General features: G+C 36.7%; 1 protein-coding gene across 2 annotated transcripts; it reads left to right on the plus strand.

Moving 5' to 3' along the window:
• The first annotated feature begins 6,242 nt into the window (after positions 1-6,242).
• Positions 6,243-16,544, plus strand: LOC128666948 (SERTA domain-containing protein 2-like). Of its 2 annotated transcripts, none has more exons than XM_053721770.1 (2): positions 6,243-6,344; positions 11,399-16,544. In XM_053721770.1, the coding sequence occupies exons 1-2, from the start codon at positions 6,330-6,332 to the stop codon at positions 12,512-12,514; spliced, it is 1,131 nt and encodes a 376-aa protein (XP_053577745.1). In that variant the 5' UTR covers positions 6,243-6,329; the 3' UTR covers positions 12,515-16,544. The 2 variants fall into 2 exon arrangements, with proteins under 2 accessions (XP_053577745.1, XP_053577746.1); XM_053721771.1 differs by lacking the exon at positions 6,243-6,344 and adding an exon at positions 7,385-7,446.
• The last annotated feature ends 604 nt before the right edge of the window (positions 16,545-17,148 follow it).

Genomic DNA, 17,148 nt, shown 5'->3' on the forward strand with positions numbered 1-17,148 from the left:
CTCCAGCCCAAAGAATGTTCCATAACAGGCCCTCCAATGTACAGTGGCGAGATTGGTTTTGTCACACATGGGTACTTGTGTGTGTGTGAGCATATGTGTATGTATATGCAGAATGGGTACTTGTGTGTGTGTGTGAGCATATGTGCATGTATATGCATGGGTACTTGTGTGTGTGTGAGCATATGTGTATGTATGTGTATGCATGGGTACTTGTGTGTGTGAGCATATGTGTATGTATGTGTATGCATGGGTATTTGTGTGTGTGAGCATATGTGTATGTATATGCATGGGTACTTGTGTGTGTGTGTGAGCATATGTGTATGTATATGCATGGGTACTTGTGCGTGTGTGTGAGCATATGTGTATGTGTATGCATGGGTACTTGTGTGTGTGTGTGTGTGTGTGTGTGTGAGCATATGTGTATGTATATGCATGGGTACTTGTGTGTGTGTGAGCATATGTGTATGTATATGCATGGGTACGTGTGTGTGTGTGTGTGTGTGTGTGTGTGAGCATATGTGTATGTATATGCATGGGTACTTGTGTGTGTGTGAGCATATGTGTATGTATATGCAGAATGGGTACTTGTGTGTGTGTGTGTGTGAGCATATGTGTATGTATATGTATGCATGGGTACTTGTGTGTGTGAGCATATGTGTATGTATATGCATGGGTACTTGTGTGTGTGTGTGAGCATATGTGTATGTATATGCATGGGTACTTGTGTGTGTGTGTGTGTGAGCATATGTGTATGTGTATGCATGGGTACTTGTGTGTGTGAGCATATGTGTATGTATATGCATGGGTACTTGTGTGTGTGTGAGCATATGTGTATGTATATGCATGGGTACTTGTGTGTGTGTGAGCATATGTGTATGTATATGCATGGGTACTTGTGTGTGTGTGAGCATATGTGTATGTATATGCATGGATACTTGTGTGTGTGTGAACATATGTGTATGTATATGCAGAATGGGTACTTGTGTGTGTGTGTGTGTGAGCATATGTGTATGTATATGCATGGGTACTTGTGTGTGTGTGAGCATATGTGTATGAATATGCAGAATGGGTACTTGTGTGTGTGTGTGAGCATATGTGTATGTATATGCATGGGTACTTGTGTGTGTGTGAGCATATGTCTATGAATATGCAGAATGGGTACTTGTGTGTGTGTGAGCATATGTCTATGTATATGCATGGGTACTTGTGTGTGTGTGAGCATATGTTTGCACACAGGTGCATATTTGTATGTGCAAACAAAAAGAGAAGCAGTCTGCCAGGAATGAACAACAGCTCAGTGACTTGTTCTATGGCCCGGTTACCACCTGGAAGTAGTTTTTTTTTTTGCCCAATTGTACTTTTCACAGAAAAAAACTTTCCTGAAGTATATTAGTCTGATCCCTCCTAAAGAGGTCAGTTCAGTCCCAAAATACCAAGCAGTTCTCCTCTAAACATGGGAAACAGCAACCCCAGACAATTGTTTCGGCCTCCTTTGGGCCTCGTCAGTGACACAACAACTCAGTGGCTCAGACATGGACTCCTTGTCCAATGTGCTTAGAGGAATATGGCTGCACCTCACTAGGGAGGCCCAAAGGAGGCCAAATCAATTATCTGGGGTTACCATTTCCCTTGTTCATAGGAGAATTGCCTGATATTTTGGGCCTGGACTGAACTTGTTAGGCAGGATCAGACATATACTTCAGGAAATTTTCCTCTGTGAAAAGCACAATTGGGCTAAAAAAAGTTACTCCCAGGTGGTAGTAGAACAAGCTATTGGTGCTGCTATTCGTTCCTGGCAGACTGCTTCTCTTTATGTTTGTATTTGTATTATGACCCTGGGGAAAGTCTTCCTAAGGGTGATGGGGGAAACCAGATGTGGAATCCTTGCCCAATTTGCTTAGAGGGACATGGCTGCACCTCACTGATGAGACCCAAAAGAGGCTGAAACGATCATCTGGGGTTGCTTTTTACCTTGTTGAGAGCAAAACTTCTTGATATTTTGAGGCTGGACTGACCCTGTTAGGCGGGATCAGACTAATATACTTCAGAAAGTTTTCCCTCTGTAAAAAGCACAATTTGAAAAAAAGAAGCAACTCCCAGGTGGTAACCAGGCTACAGAAGAAGCCACTGAGCTGTTGTTCGTTCCTGGCAGATTGCTTTGCTTTCTGTTTGTATATGCATATGTATATGTGTATGCATGGGTACTTTTGTGTGAGTGTGTGTATGAGCATGTGTGTGCACACAGGTGCATATGAGTATGTGTGTGCATGGGTACTCTTGTGGGGCTCTACATCTTTTCCAATCTCTCCAGTTTCACTAGTTCCTATGTTCTTTTAACCTGCTGATTTACTTATGCTCACAACAGTCTCTACATCTTCATAAGGCTCTGCATTTTAACTAGTTCATATGTTCTCTTCACATGCTGATTCACTAAAGCTCACTACAGTCTTTACAGCTTCACCAGCCTCTCCATTTTCACTAGGTCCTAAGTTCTCTTCACCTGCTGATTCACTAAAGCTCACTACAGTCTCTACAGCTTCACCAGACTCTGGCACTGGGCGCCTAGAATCTATGCAGGACACAATGAAATGAGAAGACTATCAAGGCATTCTGGAGTGAAACATACTGCCCAGTGTCAAAAAGTTGTGTCTCAGTTGCAGGTCATGGGTCCTCATGGGTTTTTGCGGTATGTTTTGAGTCATTATCAAGCAGGATAATGACTTAAAACATACCTCAAAAAGCACCATAAAATGAATGAGAAGAAAACACTGGACCATTCCAAAGTGTCCTTCCATGAGTCCAGATCTGAATCCCATCGCACATCTGTGGAAGAACTGAAACTCACAGGCTGGTAAAAGGCTCCCATCAAACCTAAGAGAACTGAAGCAGTGGAGAATAAGGTGTGGTAGCCAAGCGCTAAGACAATCCCTTAAGCTGAATACAAATAAAGGGTCTAACCAACCCCCAAGGGAAAAAACTAGTAGTAAAGGAATATGTACAGCGCCAATACAGGCTAAGGGATAAATATAAACACTAAAAGATGAAATGTATACCTGCTAAGGCTAAAAAAGGATTTATTACAAATAAAATAGTGTTGTTAACAATAGATAGATAAAATTAATGAATAAAAACAATGGTAAGATAGAGTAATCTTCTGAAAAACTCACAATGTGCAAATGACAATTGGATCCAAGGGTGTGAGACAACTATAATGATGATATTGTGAAATCCACGTGTGAGTGCGGATACACAGATAAACGAAGTGTTTATGCAACATAAATGTGCAACATAATATGGGCATAAATGTGCAAATGTTTTTACAGCATAAGTGAGCGGCCAAATGTGAGAATAAAATTGTGAACACTGTGTGAAAAATAAAATAAAAAAGAATCGATTCACAACTAATAATCAAAAATTCACAAAAAATTCACAAAAAATTATATTAATATGAGTAGTCCTGATAACACTGCAGTGCAAAAAATGAGTCACAGGTGAGTTAATACCAATGAGTGGCAAATGTGGAAAAAGGGTGATGTGACACAAGGCAAAAAAAAAAAAAAAGAAAAATATATGTGAAAAAATTGGTCAAAAAATCCAGTGGAAAAAAACAAAAAACAAAAATGATGTTCAACAAATGTTAATAAAGATCAAAAAATAACAAAAAGGGTGTTGTAATCCAAATGACAGTAAATTAGAAATGGAATCATATGAAGGAACCTTGAATCCTGAGGGGGAGAGTTCCCAGGCGAACTGAAGCAGTTTGCTCAAGAAGAGTGAGCCAAAATCCCAGTCGAAAAGTGTAGAAATCTTATTCAGAAAGTGCTTGATTGCCGTTATTGTCTCCGAAGGCTGTGCTACAAAATATTAGGTTAAGAGGACCAATATTTTTGTCCATGTGATTCTCCTTTGTTTTACTGTTTACATTAATATGTGAAGTCATAAATCAAAAGTGATGCTTCTGTTCCTTTACATTAGAAATAAATAATGGTGAATATCAAATATTTTTGTTGATTTTTACAAGTAACAGGAAGTACATGTCTGTGTACAACTGATTGTTTACTGCCTGATACGCCGAACTCTCACTGATTTATTGGTTAAAAATAACATGCCTCACTAGCTGTAAGGAACATCCATTTTACAAAAATAAATATGATTTTTGTGGGGGTTTTTTAGCTAAAAAAGCAATAACTTATTTTCCATTTACCTCCACATTCTTTAGTGAATCTGCTGCACAAAACTGCACAAGTTGAAATTGCAGAGGCTGGGGAGATCCTTAGTGATTTCTGCCCATTAGAACAGATTTAGGGCTCGATTTATCAAGCCAGGGCAGACAGGGCCATACTTATCCGACCCTGTCTACCATAGCTCTTCGCTGGCGGGCAGCAATCTGCAGCGGGAATTTAACATTGCACACTAGCGCTATTTTGTCCTTGCATGCAATCCCACACCCTGACCATGCACGGGCAGGAGCTTTCAATCTCCCCTGTCTTTTTTAAATTCTCCACCTAAGAGGTGCAGAAGAGGGAAGGTAAGATGTGGTCTGATGACCGCTACTTGATAAATCATTACTGCAGGTTCTCTTGTGAGAACCTGCAGTCATAGGGAAGCAAAGGGCTTGATAAATTGAGCCCTTAAAGGGACAGTATACTGTAAAATAGTTTTTACCTTAATGTGTTTACAATTGATTTTTTTTACCAACTGCAGAGTAAAAAAATTATGAAAATTAGCTTTTTAATGCTTATTTGTGTATATTAAAGCTCTGATTATGTGTTTTGAAGCCACAACCTAATAAAATGGGTTGAGCTTGTACGTACAATCAGATCTCATTACTGTATCACATTGTGCACATATACCTGCTTCTTTATCTTATATATGTCCTTAAAACAATCACCAGTACTCTGAGAGAACAATGGAAAATCAACATTGTATTACCTTATCTCTGCTATATCCGACTGGGAGTGTAATTTCTTCTGCTGGCTGTGTTTACATAGCTTATCTGTAGCTGGTACGCGCGGCCACAAACTTTCAGAATAGGTGGGGATACCACATGCTAAATCAACAATTTCAAATGCCAATATAAGGGTAAAGGAGCTACTTGTAAATAATTTAATACACTCCATCAGGTAAAGTGGATCATTGGGAACAAATTAAAGGGGAGACATTTTTTGAGTAAACTGTCCCTTTAAAGGACCAGTCAACACAGTAGATTTGCATAATCAACAAATGCAAGATAACAAGACAATGCAATATAACTTAGTCTGAACTTCAAATGAGTAGTAGATTTTTTTTCTGACAATTTTAAAAGTTATGTCTTTTTCCACTCCCCCTGTACCATGTGACAGCCATCAGCCATTCACAAATGCATACACACTTATTCTTGCACATGCTCAGTAGGAGCTGGTGACTCAAAAAGTTTAAATATAAAAAGACTGTGCACATTTAGTTAATGGAAGTAAATTGGAAAGTTGTTTAAAATGGCATGCTCTCTCTGAATAATGAAAGTTTAATTTTGATTGAGTGTCCCTTTAATAGCAATATCTGAAGCTACTTTCCCCAATTTTCCGAACCTCACACACCTCTTCTTTCCTTAGGAAAAGTATATCTGGGTTAGATCCACTAACAATTATCCAGTCTCTATAATCCCATTTTATTCTGTGGTGCCCATTCACCAATGAATAATGAGATATGTGAGTGTTAGTGAATATGCTCAATTGAGTATCACAGCAATTGGAGATACTGGAGAGTTTGGTGAGCTTGAGAAGATATTAGTGAATCTACACCTATGATGATACTGTGTCAACCTGTTTTTTCTAAGTGTTATGTGACAGTGTGGCACTTGGCTAGATTCACTAATATGCAAACAACTATCAACTGAGACTACAAAAAGATGCCAAGACAACAAAATACATGTTATGATAGAATTAATTAAAACAATTATCTTAATTACATACACATTCTAAACCATGAAACTTTAATTGGGATTCTCATATCCCTTAAATTTGATCAATTTGACTCACTACAGAGTACTTCAAATTGTCAGTGAATACAGTGCATATAAAACCTTATTTTAAGAGCTGGGAGCGTTTCAGTGCAAGGGTGTAGCAAAGGGTTGAGTCCTACACAATCTGACCAATCAGCACCCAACACTACTCCAACCAATAAGATTGCAAGGGATTAGGGAGGGGGTGGGCATGTTTGTGAGCAGCATAGTGAGGGGGTGGGAGGGTGACATACGCAGAGGTGCCCTGGTTAACTGTGCACTATGAGGCCAGGGGGGGAGGAACACAGAGTTTCTACTTACTGGTTAAACTGGAAATATTAACCCTGGAATGGAGCTTTTACAGGTAATTAATTCAGGGGGAACTTATTGAAGGGGGACACTAAGGTTTCCATGTAGGTGTATTAGCAAAAATAGATTGTGTTATGTATTTAATGCCTAAGGTGCTTACAATCAGTCTATGCATTTAAATAATGCAGCTGGATCACCCTGCATTTAAATTTGCAATGAGACAAAATAGTTTTGCATTAAACCAAAATGATTGCACATATGTTGCAATTAAAGTTAACCCAAATAGGATACTGGGATTTTGCATAATCCAAGTCAATGTTGCAAATATGTAGCATTTATTGTTCCCATTAGCCAGTGATGTTAGTGTTACAAAGATGCAGTTTATTTGTTTTTATGAAATAGTTACTTTATTGTTGCGTTAGCAAAAACGATTTAAAATATACTCCATTGTTATGCTTGATGTGTGACTGATTGCAAGCTCTTTGGTTCAGTCTTTATTCTGTAATAGTTGATCCCTTTTCTATCAGATCAGTATATACTATATACCCTCCCTCCTGCACTTTCTTTTGCCAGATACCTATTTAGACGTGTATTATCTGATGTAAATGCCCACTACACACTTTGCAGTGAGCTTTATGTACTAATAGTTTGTTATTGGGATCTGTATTTTTCAGCTGAAATGTCTGTTTTCTGAGCCAATTTTTTTTTATTATTATTTTAAATATTTGTATTTATTTGTATTATTTTTGCATGGATCTGTTCATATATATTGTGTTTGCCTGCAAGTTTAATGGATCACGGTAGTTTTAAGCGCTGGGTGTCCCTCCCACTTTTTCCAGACCGTTCATCCCTCGCTGTGTAGTGCAATATATTTACATATTTTTTATGTGTATTGTATAGTTTACGGTAATAATACTTAATATCTGAGTTGTCTGTCTTTAAATGCGTTGCTGATTTATTTTAATTTGACCTTTCTGATTTAAAGGGCTGGTGATGAATGTGAAATTCCTTTCACAGGAGCGACTTACAAAAACAGAAGAGTGCTTTACAATACAGCCCAAATAATATATAATAGTACAGACTACGGCAGAGTCGCTCGCTTTAGTCTAAATGTTATTTCGCAACTTTGTATTTAATAATTTCGTAAACGAGATAAGGTATGTAAGCATTTTGTAGAAAATCGCTTTTGCGCATGCGTATTTTCCATTTGCATTGTGGGAGATGTAGTCACAAGCGCCTTCTCTATTTATTAAGTTAGTGCTCGAAACTACACTTCCCATGAAGCACTTTCAGGGTATTGTGTGTAAATTAAAGCCCCCCCGCTGCTTTATGGGACTTGTAGTTCATTACCTTTTCGTTGTATTAGTATCTGCAGCGCTTAGGACTACATATCCCAAGAGGCACTGGGCGATCAGGGCAGGAGTTATGCAAACTTTACGGTGGTTACTAAAGTTAAATTCCTGGGCGGGAAGTTTAGTGTTACTGAAACCGGAGCAGGGAGATGTGCAACGGTAGCCTGGAATCAATTGCTGCTACAGTGAGTACAAGTTAGTATGTTTTATTAGATATGATTTGATTTTAGGGACAGTTTTAAGTTTCATTTTATGTCTGCCATAAAAATGTAATCTCTGCATGTAAATGTTGGGCTTTTCTATATCTAAAATCAATTGATTATATAGAAAAATGCAACTCAACACTTAGCCATTTATACCTGTCATAATATATATATATATATATATATATATATATATATATATATATATATATAATTTTTTTTTTTTTTTTTTTTTAAATAAAAATCTCATCCACCTACACACACAAAATATTGGCTTTATTTTGTCAACAAAAGCTCTAGGTATTTCTGTGCAGATTTAATTATTAGGCGATTTATAAATAATAATATTATAATAGCCAATTTAATTTACACTGCAATCACTGCTCTGTGCCAATTCAGAAAGTGAGAGATGCCTCAGAAGATAATGTGTGTATAATAAATATATATTTGTGGCACTTGTCATATGCTAATATTTGTCCAGTATGTTAGGATTTTAGATTACACATACATGTTGTGGTTTGTGTGTTATTTATTTTAATGATAGGAGGACAGTAGATTTCTTATATTTTCCCCCACTTTCCCTGTCTTCGTTTTTAGATTCTCAGCTGGGAAAAAGAAGTGGTGGGGGGAGGGGGAGGGGTGACTAGGGATGAGTCTGTCCCCTGTAATATGATCTCATGCAGCCTACCAAGCTCAGTGCTACTAGGTGGATATAAATCCTTGTTTGTATACTGTTTTTTTTTTTTTTTAAAGCTACAGCCTTGAAAATAAACATGCTAAAACTTTATTTAAAAAATTGTGTGGTTATATTATTCATTATTTTTATAATATGTGTGTGTAAAGAATTTGTGTGTGTGTGTATTTCATTCATTCATGATTTTTTGTAAATCTGAATTTTATACTTATTTTTCGCTCATGCAAAGCTGTCTGGTTAGCCGACTCTCCGTCCGCATTCTATTTTTTTTTTTTTTTTGGGTATTCATGACGAATGATCATTATAAAAGATCTAATTGGTCCCCCATGGGCGTCTCAAAGTGTTGGTTTCACGCCCACATGTTCCTATGCGCATGCGGCAAACCTACAATTTTACTCCATTATCGGATGCACGTTCATAATTGACGCATGCGCATTTGAACCAATGCAGGAAATCCAGCCATTAGCAATGATATCGTAGCGTAGCTCCTATTAATGCGCATTCCCCAAAGAATAGGATAATAAGCACGGCTAATGGAGTATTGAGCGGGTGGGACCGCAATTACGTTTAACAGTTAAAAACCAAAAAGAGAGCGGGGGGTGGAGGAAGCAAGGAAACTTTGCGATTTTTAATATAAAATTTTCTTATTTTCTGGACAAGTATGACAAATATAAAGTTAGCGACTGTAATGGATGCCTGTTGTACTGTACTTAAAGGGACATTATACACATTTTTTCTTTGCATAAATGTTTTGTAGATGATCTATTTATTTATATAGCCCATAAAGTTTTTTTTTTTTAAATAAATGTATAGTTTTGCTTATTTTTAAATAACATTGCTCTGATTTTCAGACTCCTAACCAAGCCCCAAAGTTTTAGGAGAATACCGTCAGCTACCTTCTCCAGCTTGCTGCTGTTTGTGTAAAGGGTCTTTTCATATGAAAAAGAAGGGGGTGGGGGGAGTGTCTTATTTCCCACTTGCAGTGGGCTTTCCAGCTGCCTTTTCAACAGAGCCAAACTGAAAGCTTCTAAGTAAGTTTTTAAACAGTTTTATACTGGATTTTTATATCAGTATCTGTGCATCTTATTCTTTATAGTAGTGTCTATTACATGCAGTTATATGAAAATGAGAGTATACTGTCCCTTTAATTGTCTTTGGGTAAGGAAAAGTTTACTGTCACTTTAATGTCCCTTTAAAACTATTGTAATCCTTGTACTTTTTATATTTTGTACCGATGGACAGCGCTGCAGATTTTGTTGGTGCTTTTATAAAAAAAAAAAAGTATAATTTAATATTATTAATAATAATGTAGACTGGAATAGTTAACTCTTTTTTTTCTTTTTTTTTTAAATACCAGGTTAATTATAACTATTTCTATATAAAATGTTATCTAGAAAAGATTATATTAATAACCTTTGCATATATTATTGCACTAATGTAGCCTTTGGTGTACACTAAATAAATTAAGCGGTCTCACATGAACTTCAAATGTAGCCTCAGGATGTATTTTGGGAAATGTTGCTTTAAATCATGACTATTGCATTTTCCTTTAAAGGGACACTGAAGTCAAAATTAAACTTCTTGATTCAGATACAGCAGCAATTTTAAACAACTTTCCAATTTACTTCCATTAACAAAATGTGCACAGTCTTTTTATATTTACACTTTTTGAGTCACCAACTCTTACTGAGCGTGTGCAAGAATTCAAAGCATATACGTATGTGCATTTGTGATTGGCTGATGGCTGTCACATGATACAGGGGGAGTGGAAATAGACAAAACTTTGCAATTTTATTTAACAAAAATCTACTACTCATTTGAAGTTCAGACTAAGTGCTATTGCATTGTCTTCTTATCATGCATTTGTTTATGCAAATCTACAGTGTTGAGTGGTCCTTTAAGTTTATTTGCAGTTTACAATTTTTTTAAAAGTTAAAGGGACACTCAGGTCAAATTTAACTTTAATGATTCTGATAGAGCATTCAATTTTAAACAACTTTACCATTTACCTAAATTTAACAAAATGTGCAGTCTTTTTATATTTACGCTAGATTCACCTGCTCCTACTGAGCATGAGCAAGAATTCACAGAATATACCTATATGCATTTGTGATTGGCTGATGGCTGTCACGATACAGGGGGTTGGAAATAGACAACTTTGAAAGTACTTTTGCATTGTCTTTTTATCATTCGTTTGTTGATTAAGCAAATCTACTGTATTTACTGGTCCGTTTAAAGGGCCATTATACACCAATTTTTTTCGTTCCATAATTGTTTTGTAGATGATCCATTTATATAGCCCATCTGGGAGTGTTTTTGTAACTATGTTTAGTTTTGCTTATTTTTTAATAACATTGTGCAGATTTTCAGACTCCTAACCAACCCCCTCAGTGTCAGAAGTAGACGTGCTTTTTCTGTCTACTGCTGGTCTCTGTATAATCTGTCTATTCATATGCAGGGAAGGGGGGGGGGGGGGGTCTGCAATTTAGACACTTTCCCTGGATTTTCTTGCTTATTTATTATTATTATTATTATTATTATTAGGTATTTGTAGAGCGCTAACAGATTCCGCAGAGCTCTAAACATAGGCGGTATACAGGGTAACATTTATAAGGGTTAAAATGGTAGAGGTCCCTGTCGAGAGTTGCACTGTTGTAATAGTCTCTAATCAACAGAGATAAACTTGGTGCTTCTAAGTAAGTTGTGTGTTTTTTTTTTTTTTTTTTAAGGTTTTTATACTGTATTTTTAGATCAATATCTGTGCATATTCTTCTTTATAGTAGTGTCCATTAGATGCAGTTATATGAAAATGGGTGTATACTGTCCCTTTTTTAAAGCTTCTTTTGTTTTTTTATTTCAGATGGATATGGATTCCAAAGGCATCAAAAGAAAAACTCGAGAGTATGAGGGTTGGGTTGATGGTGATCCATGTTTGCAATGTGAGAACTATCCCGTTATCCGCCAGTCCATGCTTAACATGTCACTGGACAAGTTCAACAAAGGTCGTATGCTGATTGAACCTAGTCTAAGGCGGTATGTCCTTATTGCAAACACTCTTCGGCTGATTGAGGAGGAGATCAAACGAGAACCCTGTGCAGTTCCTGTGTTGGATTCCAGAGCCATACCTTCTGGCAATATGGCAACACTAAGCCAGCAGTCTTCCACTGTAATGATGGAATCCCGTGTCCCTGCACTACCTGAAGATATAGAGAATATTCTCTTGCCTGGTGTTGAAGGGGATTTACCTGTGTCGTCTTCAGTCGCCAGCATTTTGAGGGAATTGGAAAATGTTTTGGATGAAGCTGCCCCACAACACCTTCTGCGTTTGTCTGCTAATCAAGATCCCCAGGTCAGAGTGGAGCAAAGCCTTAACATCACTGTTCCCCTGAACTTGAACTCTGTTCATCAACAAGTAAATGATGCTGCGAGTAGAAAAGAAAATCTTGAGAAAAAAACTAAATGTACCCCTAAATTGGAAACTTCAGAAGATAGTAAGGATATAGAATTAATAAAAGAGCTAGTTCTTGCTGTGGCCTGCACTGAAACCCTACCTGAACTTCCAGTAGCCATGGACACTTCCACACTAGAAGAAGTGTCCAGAGAGCCTTGCTCTGACTCCTCAGGGGCTGAGACACCAAATACCATTGTGACTTTACCCACAAAAGAAGAACCGTCCATGGCTCAGACTGTAAAGAGCATCTCTACAGCTCGTGCAACAGAGACTATCTTTGGTAGCTTTGAAATCATGAGCTCTAGTTACCTCAATGATGTTTCTTTTGATGACCCCTTTTCAGACATAGACACCTCAGTGTTTGAGAGAGAGGTCACTTCCTTGGGATCGGTTTCTGGTAGCCGGTTTTGTGCTCAAGACGAACCCTGGTATCCATCTTGTAATTCTGCTTCATACAGTTCTGGCCAAGGTCTTAGAGATTCTAATGATCTGGACAACATCATGGAGATCCTGGTTGGGTCATGACGTTCTCAGATACCTCTTCTCTCTAAATTAGGAGTAAGAACCATGTGAACCTGTGTCCAAATTACACAAGTACTGTTCTAATGAGAGGGCTGGAGCGTGCACAACCATGTCTGCATAGACTTTCAATCTCCTCTCTTACTCTGGTGGTGTTCAAAGCAATATTTGTGCCTCAAACCATTGAAGGTGCATGTTAATGTTTACAAACTTTTTTTATGAGATCTACAGTGACATGTTCCACAGAGTTTGTGCTTCTGTCTCACCAGGCCAATCTCTTTATCTTCTGTGAAGATATTTATTTTTATATATTTATATGGACATCAGTGGGGGGGGGGGTTGTTTTGTTTTTTAATTGTTAAATTTTATTTTTAAAGCAAACTTTTACAGACTGTTCCGCGCTGTAGATTATGTTGGCTGCTATGTGGTCATAAGGTTGGAGGATGTTCCACTGAAGCCAATTCTTCCTTTCATTCATTGACCACAAAGCCCTCCGCACCTTTTTTTTAATTTATATTATTTATTTTGTTTTCAAAATGATTTAACAAGCCAATGTTTGTATTTTTTTTTTTTTTTTTTTTTTTTTTCTTTTTATCTTCTGAACATACTTTCTGTAGAAATACTGTCAGGTACACTGAGCAGTACTGTGCACACACTGGTAGATTTCTAAATGGGGGAAACTGCGTTTTCCTACTTTAACTTTAGCAGAGGAATTATTTTTACATAAATATACAAGACTCTTGTAGCTGGTTACACCATAGTTAACAAAATGTTTTAAATATACAGGTAGCCCTCAGTTTACGCCGGGTTAGGTTCCAGAAGGAATGGTTGTAAATCGAAATCGTTGTAAATTGAAACCCAGTTTATAATGTAAGTCAATGGGAAGTGAGGGCGTTAGGTTCCAGGCCCCTGTCAAAATTATCATAAGTAACACCTAATACGTTATTTTTAAAGCTTTGAAATGAAGACTTTAAATGCTAAACAGCATTATAAACCTAATAAAATAACCACACAACACAGAATATATAATTAAACTAAGTTAAATGAACAAAAACATTTGCTAAACAGCATTATAAACCTTAAAAAATTATCACACAATGCAGACTTCACTTGCATTTTTCTGCAAACAGTTCTTTCTATGCATTTCAATCTGGACTGATTTATAGTCAGGAAGATCTTGTTCCTTTGAAATCTGCTCGATAGCTCAGATCTGGTTAAACTGATTAATTTCAGCTTGCTTGGCTTTGCTGCAACACAACCGGACATCTCCACCTACTGGCTATTTTAATAAATGCACTGCTTCTCAATGCTTTTCAATAGCAGTCACATGACTGGGAAAAAAAGGTTGTTATTCTGAAACGGTGTAAATTGAACCGTTGTAAAACGAGGGCCACCTGTAATACTACTGCAAATATCACTAAATCCAGGTAACCGTGTGCTTAAACAATATTAACAAACGTTATGATTTACTTAAAGGGATATGAAACCCACATTTTTTTTTCTTCCATGTTTCAGATAGAGCATGCAAACTTTGTAATCTACTCCTAATATTTTTCTTCGTTCTCTTGGTATCTTTATTTGAAAAAGCGTGGATGTAAGCTTAGGAGCCAGCCCATTTTGGTTCAGCACCTTGGGAAGTGCTTGCTTATTGTCGGCAAGTGCTACCCAGTTGCTTAACCAAAAATTGCCTGGCTCCTAAACCTATATTCCTGCTTTTCAAATAGATACCAAGAGAACAAAGAAAAAATATTAATGGGAGTAAATTAGAAAGTTTTCTTAAAATTACATGTTCTATCTAAATCATGAAAGAGAAAATTTGGGTTTCATATCCCTTTAATTGAACAATACTTTTCCACAGCATACTTGCCTGGATTACCTAAGTGTTAAAGGGACATTAAATTCAAAATATATAACCCCACACAGATTTCCTAACCCTGTTTTATGTGCTCTACACTTTGCAGCCATGCATGAGCTCATTGGAATCTGACCACAACAAAAGAAAAGCATGTAAATGTTCTCAATGGGTGTATCCCTGGACTGCTCTGGATTTCTAAATACAAGCTCTATAAAGGATATGTAATATACTTACACTTATTTTACGTCTCATATGAGCTATAAAGGGCCATTTTTTTCCCCTTCATATATAGATAAAGAAATGCCAATATTTTGGTAACTTCCATATGGGGTACAGGGAAAATGTGTCCTACAGAAAATAATCTGTATGAGAAAATATACCTGGGAAAACTACCACATATAGACTCAGAGCTCTTTTTTAAAGGGGCGTTCTGAACCGAGCACCGCAACGTTCCGAATATCTTAACACACCTGCATTTTATATTATAATATCAGTGTTTAATGGCCCTTTTTTTAACACTTTTTTTCCCAATTACCAGGTACCGTTTGATAGGCCAGTAATTTAATGGTTATACCTCAGTGATCCCTTTCTTCCGAAATGCTATACAATATTTAGAAATTCCGTTGTGTACAATGGCTTAGAACGTCTAAAATGAACAGATCATTGCCCAGTTTGTTTTTTCATCTCTAGAACCTGACCTTTCAGTGCTGAAAATATCCATGAGGTGCATTTCTTCCCTCCATGCCATGGTTGTGAATTAACCGCACATCTTAGAAATAGTTTTAGTAGCAGAAACATAATTTCACTTCAGAGTTCATTTACTCCCATTTGAAGAACAAGTTTCATGTATCCCTTAAAGGGACATGAAATCAGATTTGTTTTCTTTCATGGTTCAGATAGAGCATGTGATTTTAAACAACTTTCCCATTTGTTTTGTTCTCTTGATATCCTTTGTTGAAAATGTTACCTAGGTAGCCTCAAGAGCTTATGATTGGTGGCTGCACATATATGCCTCATGTTATTGGCTTACCCAATGTGGCCAGCTAGCTCCCTGTAGTGCATTGCTGCTACTTCAACAAAGGATACAAATTTGGTGAAATACATTTAGATGATAGAAGTAAATTGGAAAGTTGTTTAAATTGTAACTATGTTTCTGTCTACCTGAGATAAGGAAGGAAAAAGCTGGATACTCCTTAGTAAAATAAAAATACAAGCTTTAATAATTCATTAAAAGTGTACGTGGAACAACCAAACATACACATAGTGGGCGCAACACCAGGCTTACGCGTTTCAGCTAGTTAGCCGTAATCATAGTCTACCTGAATCGTGAAAGAAAACATTTGGCTTTCATGTCCAGCAAATAGAAATATTTTGAGGCATGGGGAGGAAATGACATTATATAAAATATCAGGATATCTGTTGTGTGGTAAATCCCTGTTGTACCAGATGTCATGTGTGTTTTTTGTACTAGAGCACAATTATTATTATTTTTTTCTTCATGGCTTGTTAAAACTACCTTTATGCTAAAGTGTATTTAATGGAGGCTCTGTGGAAAACTTTCTAGATGCGAATAATGTGAAAAATATATTTACAAGACCTTACAAGGTAATCTTAACTTATTTTTTTAAGAGAAAGCCATATTTAAGAAGTTAAGCCATGCCTATAAAGTTTACCGTTGCAGTGTGAAATTCATCTTTCTTCAGGAAAAACAAAATTGTTTCATGTGCCTTTCTGAGTCTCGCTCCCCACTTTTCTATTCTGATGAATTTGGAATTAATAAATATACAGTATATTAAAAAATATATATATATAACATTTATAAATGCTATATGGACCAGAAAAACAAAGTAGAAGGAATGAATACATACTCTGAATATTTATGGTGCTGTTTCCTTTCTTACAGTGCATACTGTATTTGCCAAGTTAGCTACCTTTTTTTAAAATGTATCTAAATTTGCACACACTATATATATTTAAATGAAGTGTGGGAATGAGACTTCAGTTAGGGAATGATGTCTTATTGTATTTTGCACAACACTTTTGTGAAGGCATAAAGGATTTTTTTTTTTTTTAACAATTACTTGTTTTTCAAACTATGCAATATGTACAGGTGAATGAGGCTATGGGGTTTATGTATTTCTTTGTCTTTATTTAAGAAAAATAAAACAACAAAAAAAAGTATTTTGTGCTCTTCCTGTTTCTTTAACACAGAAGGTAGCAGGACGCTTCAAATGTTAGGACGTCACAATGTTATAGCCCAATACTGTTAGAACAGCATGGGATGTCCCAACGGCATCAAGAGGTTTAAAGGGACAGTCTACACCAGAATTGTTATTGTTTTACAAGATAGATAATCCCTTTATTATCCATTCCCCAGTTTTGCATAACCAACACAGTTATATAAATACACTTTTTACCTCTGTGATTATCTTGTATTTAAGACTCTGCAAACTGCCCCTTTATTTCAGTTCTTTTGATAGACTTGCATTTTAGCCAATCAGTGCTGACGCCTAGGTAACTACATGTGCATGAGCACAGTTATCTATATGACACACAGGAACTAACACCCTCTAGTGGTGAAAAACTGTCAAAATGCATTCATATAAGAGGCGGCCTTCAAGGTCTAAGAAATTAGCATATAAACCTCCTAGGTTTAGCTTTTAACTAAGAATACCAAGAGAATAAAGCAAAACTGGGGATAAAAATAAATTGGAAAGTTGTTTAAATTGACATGCCCTATCTGAATCATGAAAGTTTTTATTTTGGACTAGACTGTCCCTTTAAG

This window comes from Bombina bombina, chromosome 7, assembly GCF_027579735.1.
Source record: "Bombina bombina isolate aBomBom1 chromosome 7, aBomBom1.pri, whole genome shotgun sequence".
Classification (NCBI taxonomy): Eukaryota; Metazoa; Chordata; class Amphibia; order Anura; family Bombinatoridae; genus Bombina; species Bombina bombina.